This window comes from Gavia stellata, chromosome 2 (genome assembly GCF_030936135.1).
Source record: "Gavia stellata isolate bGavSte3 chromosome 2, bGavSte3.hap2, whole genome shotgun sequence".
Taxonomy (NCBI): Eukaryota; Metazoa; Chordata; class Aves; order Gaviiformes; family Gaviidae; genus Gavia; species Gavia stellata.
Genome location: NC_082595.1, coordinates 56,314,860 through 56,325,203, shown reverse-complemented (window position 1 = coordinate 56,325,203; position 10,344 = coordinate 56,314,860). Strand labels below are relative to the sequence as shown.

Genomic DNA, 10,344 nt, shown 5'->3' with positions numbered 1-10,344 from the left:
CCAACTTTCTATGCAAAATAATTACCAAGACCAAAAATCTCTTTAAAGGTAACTGCAGGAACAGGGCATTTCACTCTAAATTGAAGCAGTGCAACTCTTACTTTGCCTGAAACGAAACTGAAATCCTAAGAAAGGATAGATCTAATAAAAAGATGCATTCAGTATTTCCCTTTTAGAAACTCCTGAAGGAGGAAGCACGAATTTCAAGAAACTTCAGAATTATTGATGCAAATTTACTCAGAGAAAAAGAGTATCTCAGGGTGAGAACAGGTTTATTGTCCAAGACTAAGCCAAAAATAATCTTGTTTTCAAAAAGCTGTTTAGGAACTTGATACTGATAACACTAGAGAATCTCTTAAAGTAATAGAAAACAGCAAATACTAGGTTATTATGGAGTAGAACTTTTACTTCATCCAACTGCAAAGCCTATTTAGATGCCATCACTGAACATGCCATTAGTCACACTAGGTTCCAACAAAGGATCTTAAGACCTTAAATGAAAGTTAAGGCAGTTCTGTGGAAAGACTTTGTAAATCAGGTGCTGGATAAGTCTTGATCAAGGCTGGGCTAGATAGGAGTGTGGTTGTGTTAAGTCTGAGTTTTTGAAAGATTTTTTTATTCAAATAACACAGTTTGAAAAAATGCATTAATAAAGGGCATGTGTAGGGGAGAGAAGGGCAGGGAGGGTTTTTAGAGATGAAGCCTTCTAAGCAAAATCCCCACTAAAGCCATTACTTCCTTTCTTCCATCAAGTCAACTTTCACCTAAGATTTGCCTACTGACCGCAATACTTCTGAAAACAGACTGCTTCCCACCTCTAAGACAGGAAGAGAAAATAACAGTCACTGCCTAAGCAGCTGCTAGTGAGCCAACTCACAACACATAAGTAGGATTCCCTGGTGAGTTTCTTCACAGCAGACAAAAGGAGCTATGCACCAGTTTTAGAACCTATCCAGCGGTCTTGTGGGCCTTTTAATGTAAAACTTTATAATGCACCATAAAATTCGTAATAGATAATATAGAAAAAGACAACATCTGTGAAACAGTTACAAAAAGACAAACCCAGCCTTCAGACCAAAGTCAGAGATCATCAGTCAAAACTACCTGTATGGATGAATGAATATTACAAAACATCAGTACTATTACTCTGAGGGGAAGGCTGTAGGCCAGTATGCAACAAATGCCAGTTCTGCACCTAGTTTAGCACAGGAGAAAAAGCAGGCAAGTGTGTCTCACTTCAAGGTCAGATGTTACTGCTCTGAAATGCTCCCAAAAGTTTTGCTCCAAGCCAGTCTCTAAGCCTTGTAGGGTGAGCTAATCCCACTGTCTGAACTCTTTCAACCTTCCCAATACTCAGACAGTGAACTTGGGCAAGTCACGAGACAGAGCTTCAAACCATAAAGTTCTACTGGTGACATAGTATATATGAAACAGGTGAAAGTCCACATCACTATAATGCAGAGAACGAAAAAAATAGGGTAGAATGGAGGTTGTGAGAAATTGGAATTAGTGCATCTACTGAGAGAATACCTTTAAGCACAGACGAAAAGCCCTGAACAGAAGAGGCCAACAAAATACAGAAGTGAGGAAAAACAAATATCTTGCAAAACGAAAAGAACAAGCAATCTACAAATACTATGGAGGGTGCATGAGGGAGACAGGAGAGGAAGCTTGGCTGGTGATGGGTAAGCTGTACCAAACAGATCACACTTTTTCTCCTCTTCCACTTCAAGATATTAGTATAACAAATTTGAGAGTAGATTTTAATGACTGTTCTAATTTTGGATTTTCTTTCCATGTGACTATGAATTTCTGCAGTTAGTAATCTATCATCTTAAATGGCTACTTTTCATCTAACCTCATGTGGGCATTGTAAAGGTTACATTTCTACTTGATATTTTCTTTTTTTGAAATTTTGATGCAGATCTGCTTGACTGTATGGAAAATATTAAATGGCCACAGGATAATACCTTGTCATTTTCCATCTACATTCTTTGATTACTTGCAAATACTGAAGGAAGACCTCCTGCTTGACAATAACTATCATTTTGTTGGCCCTAATTTCAATCAAATACAAAGACATTTAATGAGTTCTTGTCAAGACAACTGTAGTATTCATTTTAGAAATATGTTGTAATCTAATTGATTATTATTTATTGACTCAACATCATGCACAGTGCTTTGAAATTTGGATTCAAAAACAACTATTAATTGGTGCAAAAATATATATGTCTTAATTAATATTTAACAATGATATAATATAATATGGAAAAGAAAGCCGCTAGAATGTTTCCTCAGCTGCACACTGACCTAAAACCTATCCTTACAGCAAATGGGATGCAGTGCTCCTCAAGAAAACCGTCTTTCTTTTGAAATTGGGAATTTCAGTCAACTTCAACAATATTGAAATTTTACCTACACTGCATTGGTGTTAGAAAATATCTAGCAGCCTTAATTCTTGCTTTTCATTGATGATGAAAGGCAAGCACAGATGAAGCTTCTTATTAGTTTTCCTGTCTGACTGAAACCAGAATATTTAAAAATTATCATTTTCCAGAGATGTGAAAAGCAGGCCACTTAAGGACTTCTCATTCACTTATGCAGACAGAGTGTATGTTACAAACAGATGTTTTATGACATAAAATAATTTGTTTTATTTAAAAAACAAAGACAGGAATATCAGTCTTTTTTCATTGCATGTACTTGAACACCCCATTTCCTCAACCTTATCCACACAGTCAAAACAGCTGTGTACAGGGAATTTGTTTTTCATTTGTTGACTTTTCATGCATATGAATACACACTAGCAGCTGTTTCTAAGAAAAATCACTTTGTCAGACCCTAGCAAAATATGAAGGTTTTAGGACAGTGCTACAAGGAGACGACAATAACACAATGAGTTGGGAACAGGTTCAAGGCTTTATAAGGAAGACTTATGTTCTAAGGAAGACACTTCAGCTTCCTACAGGTGGGTTCTGAAGCTGCCTTCTGCTAACTGAAAATGAGGCTGCTTATATAGCCCGTCTGGGAAAATGTGGTATTTTAGGTCAAACTTAGATTAAGTCCTTTTGCAAAAACTATACTCTGAAAATCCTCCTTATCTATTTTTACAGTATGTACATTTACACAGCCGGACTTATTTTAGGTGAGATTGATATATCAATCAATCAGCATCCTTTTAAAGGATGTAACCAAAACTGGACAATATAGTGTTTGTTTGCTTCATCTATGTATTCTGCACTCTTATGTTCCTCATGTCTTTCAGTAGCATAGGTCTGTAGACTGCCTCCAAGCTTTCCATGTATTCTAAATAATCACTCACTCGAAATCCATGGAGTGCTTCTTCCTGCACAAATAGACACAGAAAACATATATTAGCTGGGAAAAAAATGATGCACAACTCAAATTTAATTAATTCCAAGCATCGGAAGATAGCTTATTTTGTTCTGCTTGTCACAGCCTGGGTGTTTAAAATACACACATTTTATTACATTTCATTTAGAAATAAAGAATTGGTAATATCTGCTTCCAGACAGTTCTTTCTAATTACAGTCTTGGTAACAAATAGTTTTTTCAGGTGGACATTTTTCATCTCATTTTTGGAGAACATGCCATATGAAGATTTTTAAGGAAAACAAAGTAAGCTTTAAGGCGGCAAAGCCAGGTACTAAAATATTCTTTTAAAAGATTTCTATACCAGCACATGGCATGTTAAAGTTTGTTAATGTGGCTTTTATATCTAACTAGATTCTCAATAAAACTAGGAGAGTAACAATAGATAGTTATTTTTAAAATCAATGATAAAGAAAGATCTATATGAAGTGCTTAAATAAAAACAGAATAAACACTTCAGCATCACCAAAAACAATTAATTCTTACTAATTCCAAAATACAGAGTAAAAGAAGGTGCCCTCAGGAAAAAGAAATGAACAGGCCATGTTTCTTCTCGTGGCTACTACGTTAGAGGGAGAATGAATCACAGAAAGTAGGATCCTGGAGAACATTCTAGGTAAAATGGGTGAATTTGTTGCTGCTTTGAACTGGAACGACTTGTGTGCCCACCATCTACTGAGCAATATTACCCACTGTTGGCAGTGTATGCTGCAAAAAGCCCTCTGGAGCGAGACAGCCCTTGGGGTCGCATGTTATATCTGCTGGTGTATTGACTATACATCTCTGCTAAGTAGAATTCTGAGAACATCTACTCAGGCTTGGAAGGCTGCACTTTGGCATCTGAACAATTCGAGATAGGCTTTATATTTCTCCTCCCCTGCTCACAAGTGAAAGCAAAGGCATGATTTTACCTTCCAATTTGCTCTTCATGCACTGTGAGAAGGTTGACTACAGTGGAAAACTGACTCCAAAAGAGAACTGCAGTAGGTATTTAAGTCTTTCTTTTCTTTTTTAAGCAGTCAAATCCTATATTGATTAAACATGCACACATATTAAAGCATCGGTCAGCAACTTAGTTGTCAATAACATGGCCCATACTCACAAAAAAATAGAGTGAAGAGTAGCTAAATTACTCCTAGAAGAGACTGACATACTGGCCTACATGTGCTATTACAACAAGTCACAAACCCTATAGCCCCAGTTTCTCTATTTTATCCAAATGAAACCAATGAAACCAAGACAGTCAAGATGGGTTTACTGAGGTGGCAGGTTACAGTATTCTTGGTTCACATGTGGAAATTACAAAGCTATGCGCCTTCATCCTTCCATGAAAGGATTAATAAAAGACCAAGCAATAAATTTAAAATTCAGTTAATGCTGAAACTTCAAGATATCTCGACGGGATCACAACTGTTAGTAACCCATCTCAGCCAACAGAAAGAACCAGAAAAAGGGAAAAAAAGTTCATGGACAATTCATTACTTCCACTTTCCTCTTAGCACAGAGGAAAGCCAAATTATAGAGTAATAGAAGATTATCTCTTTCACAGGTGGTCATCTGTTTTCTATCACTAGAAGGACTCACTGAAAGGGTGAATGTTTTACTTATGTTAAGTGCTAGGCATAATGCCATCTGAATTGACAGCAAAGTTGTCTCCAACTTCTTTCTTGATGTGTAAATGAAAGTATATTTTTATTTTAAGAAGAAAATAATTGTTTTTAATTTTAATAGCTAGCTGGAACTACTTACTAGATAATACCAACAAAGGTGTATTGCTGTCAAATCATCATCTTTTCATTACAGATATAAAGCATGTTAGAAGCTTAAAAACAGAGGAAAACAGGCAGCAAATAACCATTGCTAGTATGAAGTTCAAGATGTGACATTATATTTAAAAAAATATAAAATGAACATTCAAAGGTTGTAGGTGTGTAGTCGTTTTTTTTTTTTTTAACTTGGATTATGTTATCAGAAGAGTTTATACTTCCACTGTTAAGAGAATTGCTCCATTACAGTAATCCAAAATTTGTGAATGTTGTGCTCAGAAATAGACTAAAACTTGAACCTGAATTTAGTTATTTCAATAAAAGGGTAGCTGACTAATGCCTTTGCAAGTATTAAACCCAAGTAACCTCACATGAAGCCCATAATATAGCTGAGATTGAATGACTACAATGACAGAATATTTTTTTTTCTTTAGATGAATTAAGAGCTATCAAAAGCAAGAGTACAGTTTAAGTATGCTATTAACTCCTCTTTTTCTTCAGTAGTCACTCAATGAATTGTAAATACTCCAGCAGTGCATTAATATACAGTATTTCTCCTTAATTTAACAGTACCATGTCAAATCTTTGGCCTGTTTATACTGTAGGTGACAACATACAAATTCTCTCTTCTTATAATTTACATAAACTATCCCCATAATGCCATCAAGATGAAGTAGTTTTTAAGCCACATTGACCAAAACCAGGTCAAACAAAACAATTCACTCAGACTGTGTACCAAACGTTTTCAAGGAAAATGACTGAGCTGACATATTATTCATATTTAAGAATATGTAAGTTGGATGCAAACTAGTCAGAAAGCTATTGTTAGGACAGACTAAGATGTAGGTATACAGCTCTCAAAAGAACTTTGACTTGAGGAAAAAAAAAAGAGATAAAAAGCAAAAATGTCTCTGGGAAGGAGAGTGAAATACTTGTATCTGTTCATGACTGCATCTATAGCTAAGCAGTACCCTGCAAAAAGAATCCAATAACCAAATATAATTTATAATATGGCAAAGAATATGAAATTGTGAGCTTGGTTGTATAGTAATTGGTACCTGTTCAAAATAACAGCTCACTGAGCTTTGTGCCACAACTCTTCAAGCTTCAGTAGGAGACCACTTTGTGTAAACCCACCTTTCTGAAGGACATCTAGTTGAATGAGATTGGGACCACATAGAGAGAACTGTATCAAATGCCCTCATGACTTAATGTGGCTATTTACTTTGCTTACAAAGGGAACTGATCAGGACAAAATGCAGGAAAGCTATTCTCTGGAAAATACCATACCACAATTTCCTGCCAGGAAGTAAATAAAATTAAAGTATTATTTTACTTACTTAAAATCAGTAAAAGCTTCATATTAAGTAACTTACATATTTTCAGTATTGAGAGCTTTGCTTCCCTTCAGCAATTGAAAAATTAAAAAATAATCCCTTACTTTAAGAAAAACCTGGAGATCTTGGGCTTCAGTGTGCTTCAGGATGTCTTGCTGTAGGTGTCTGAACACAGAAATACACATATATATTTGATAATCGGGACCAAGGAAAATACATATAGCGATGTAGTGACAGATCTCACTCCAGTCCATGTAATTCCAGAAACACTGAGTTATCCATTGCAGACAAATCTAGATGAGAATGAAATTATATATAATTAAATTGCTGTAGACATTCAGTCATAATTGAACAGCTTTATCTCTTAACCTTTCTATACTACAGACCCTTTTTCCTATAACATTACCCTACTTATGAAAATAAAAGGGATAAAGTACAAAAGAAGCCAAGAATCACCATTTTTTAAATCACAGCCTCTGAACAGACTTCCAGTAAGTTCTGCTAAACATAACACCCTGCATCCATGCATCTCACTTATCTGAGTATATTCTGGCAACTCCTGAGGTTGAGACATAAAACTCAAAGTCCAATGAAAGTGAAGGTGATTTTTTCAAGATTTTTTTTGAAATGTGGCCTAAAGGGTAATAAGGGTGATGAAGGTGTGTTTAATGTGGATTATCCTTTAAATTAAATTAGTTCTTTGCCTTATAAATGAATGTTAGGCCCTTCCCTAAAACACATTTTCATTTAATGAAGTACGTATGGAACACACTTAGCAACTCCTTTTTCCAGTTCTAAATCACAATGTATTAAGATGTGTACAGCACATTTCATTTAGTTCTAGACCACAAATCTTCTCCTAATCAGTCCTTAAAGTGTTTAAAAATATGCAGCAGCAGAAGCACCAAGATTTTAATTAGATGACAGCAGCCATACTCTGGCATAAAATCTGTTTTCAGGTATTTATTGATGCACACAAGCACTTAAACACATAACAGTTGTTTTCACAGTTCAGGGTTGGTTTGTTTTTAATCCTGCAGTAGAACTGCAAAATCACACAGAAGATACAGCAGCACCCAGTAGTGGCATTTCAGTAACGCGTTAAATAAAAAAATCCCCCCAAATAAAACTTGTCAGCAGTTTAGAACAATAATTAGTCTATTATTAATTGAGTGCAAACAATAAAAAAGCATACAGTATAACTTACACAAGAATAGTTTAGGAAGGAATGACTGTCCCTGTGTGTTTTCCCACCCCAAAACAAGAACCTTATTATAAGTACCTCATTCCTATGCTGAGATAAAGTCTCTCACCTGCCAATCTTCTCTTCTCAAAGACAAAATCCCAAGCTGACTATTTTAAGCAGTATCTGTACCACACTGGCATCTGCCCTCATTAAGAAGTCTCTTAAGCTGCAAATCTTGTGGTAAAAAGGAATTCTAAAGGCATAAGATGAAAAATATTTTTCTTGCCTTGGAACATCAATACGCTTTCTTACTGTGGTGAGATGTCCTTTGCATTGGCAATCTAATTCACTATTGCATGAAGCTGTTTACGCTTCATCATGAATGTAGCCTTTACAAGTAATGCTCCATATATGGCACTCCGTATTACCAAAGAATTGTAGTAAGTAGGTAAAATGAAAGCTAACATGGACAAATATTCCTCTCTAGTAACATATATTTAATATAGAAGAATAGTGTATTACCTGATTGTAATAATTATGGCAGCTTATATAAAATTAATTTTGCTCTAATATCACCTGAACTGCTTCCTATTACACACCTATCCCAAATTACTCATTTCCTTCCTATGGAAAATTTAGAAAATTATACCAGGGAATAGGATATTCTATTTCTTTTTAATGATAAATCTGAGGTTTTAGTATATATTATTTTTATCAAGTTTTCTGCATGAACATGTAATGGAAGGTCATCAGCTGCAGTACACTATTATTATTCTACCAAAGTCAGTTGCTTTCTATTTTCAGACACTCTAAGTCACTATGTATTCAATACTATCTCTTACCCACAGTTTCATAACAACCACACAAGTGCTGTATAGAAAAACCACTGTAGTTCCTGAATGTCCTTGATTTTGTGGATTTAAGTCAAAAAGTTGATACTTTCATCAGTTACCTGGGATGGAGTGAAACCAGACATGTAGAAGGCTGAAAAGACAAGTGGTAACTCAGCTTTCAGCAACATTTCAATGTGGTGAGCACTGCAAAAATAGACTGGATGGATGCCAGATTCCACTGTGGTAATAGGCAGGTGCATCTGATTAACAAACAACATCATCATCAACAACAAAATTGAGGAAAAGGATTACAGACTACAAAAATGTGTTATTTTAAAATACCTTGCTGAGAACAATATATTAAAAAATACACATTTACTTGTAAGATAAGTCATCCCAGTTATTTTAGAGACAGGAAACAGAATAAACAAAAAAGCTGATACTAGCATCAGGAAAAACATGTAATTAAACTAAAGAAAATTAAAAGTTAGAAACTGTTATTAAATATATCCTGAATATTCCTTTGCATTAGCAATCTAGTTCTTTATTGCATGTAAGCTTTAACTGTCAAAGCAGAGCTAGAGAAACCGTTGTTATATTTTAAACAAAAGAACAGAAAGAAAAAAAAAAGACTAATTTCTGTTGGATTATTTTTCCCATTTACTGGCGGATAAAGTAGAACGTCCATGGTGTTTGAAGTTGCCTTCTGTGTGCACGTTTCTTTGCAGTATGCACGGCTGGTATGAGTGAAATTCTATTTTGTGCAGCAAAAGGAACAGAGGTTTTATCAGTATGGAAAGCTCTGGATATCAGTGCCTGGTTTCTAGGTAATGAATCCTTGGCTAGAAGGTCAAGGTACATCCTTTGAATTTTCCTCCTTCCTGAGGTAGGCAGCATCACAATCCAATGGCTGGATAATCCCTCATTCATGTTTTGACGTTTTATTTTAGTTTACATCATGGTAGTTATGCAAATAGGTTAATTATTTAATTTTCCTCTTTGTGTTTTCAAGATATATTATGAAAAAGAAATAATTTAAATATTGAGAATGAACGTTAGCACTGCAGCAACCTGCCTGCAATGCTGGCTAGTTCTTGTACGGAAGATGACACTGAAGTTCTCAGCACTAATGGTGTTCAGCACGATTATATTCACACAATGGAGCAAAATTTCATTGTGCTGGAACAACCTCAGGGATGGACTCAGTGCTGTGCGTGGACCAATACGGTCACTTCTGGTGACAAGACAGACCAATTCATATTAATACAGAAGCTTGCATGCAGAAGTAGTATGGAAACTAATCCGTGATACCCCAGAGCTCTCTAGTAAAGACTACAGTTGTTCTATAGTTTATGTTCAAAAAATTCAAGACAATGTGATAATATACAAAGTCAAACTGGAAGGGTTTTCTTTTAAATAGATGGAGTTGCCCCTAATGAAAAATAGAAATTACGTTTCCTATACTACAAACTTGATCCAAAATACTAACAATTTAAAGTTGTCATGCATTCAGTATTTGGGCTGTATTTACTAAATTTTAAAACTGATAGTTTTACTAAAAAAAAAAAAAATCAAAAGGATGGACCTGCACACTGCAGTAATAAAAAAAAAGGTCATTCAACAGTATCGCAACCTTCACACAGAATTTAGTGCCACTAACAAAGTTTATTTTACTGTCGGCTTTAAAATTCAATAACATTGCCTTTACTATCAGTCCGCCTGTTATTTCACTACTTACTTTTAAAAAACCATTTGAACAAATGTCAAATCTGTATTTTTTTGAGAGAATTCTTCAGGGTCATGTATTCAGTTAGAGGGATTTAATGAAA

At 35.1% G+C, this 10,344-nt stretch overlaps 1 protein-coding gene across 1 annotated transcript in view; it reads right to left on the bottom strand.

Moving 5' to 3' along the window:
* Nucleotides 1-3,226: 3,226 nt before the first annotated feature.
* TBC1D32 (TBC1 domain family member 32) overlaps nt 3,227-10,344 on the bottom strand; it is an 83,772-nt gene continuing 76,654 nt past the window's right edge. Inside the window, exons 31-33 of the mRNA XM_059833332.1 lie at nt 8,635-8,775; nt 6,601-6,789; nt 3,227-3,346 (exon numbers count right to left, since the gene is read on the bottom strand). Coding sequence (XP_059689315.1) covers nt 3,227-3,346; nt 6,601-6,789; nt 8,635-8,775 — 450 coding nt within the window. The remainder of the gene's footprint in view (nt 3,347-6,600; nt 6,790-8,634; nt 8,776-10,344) is intronic.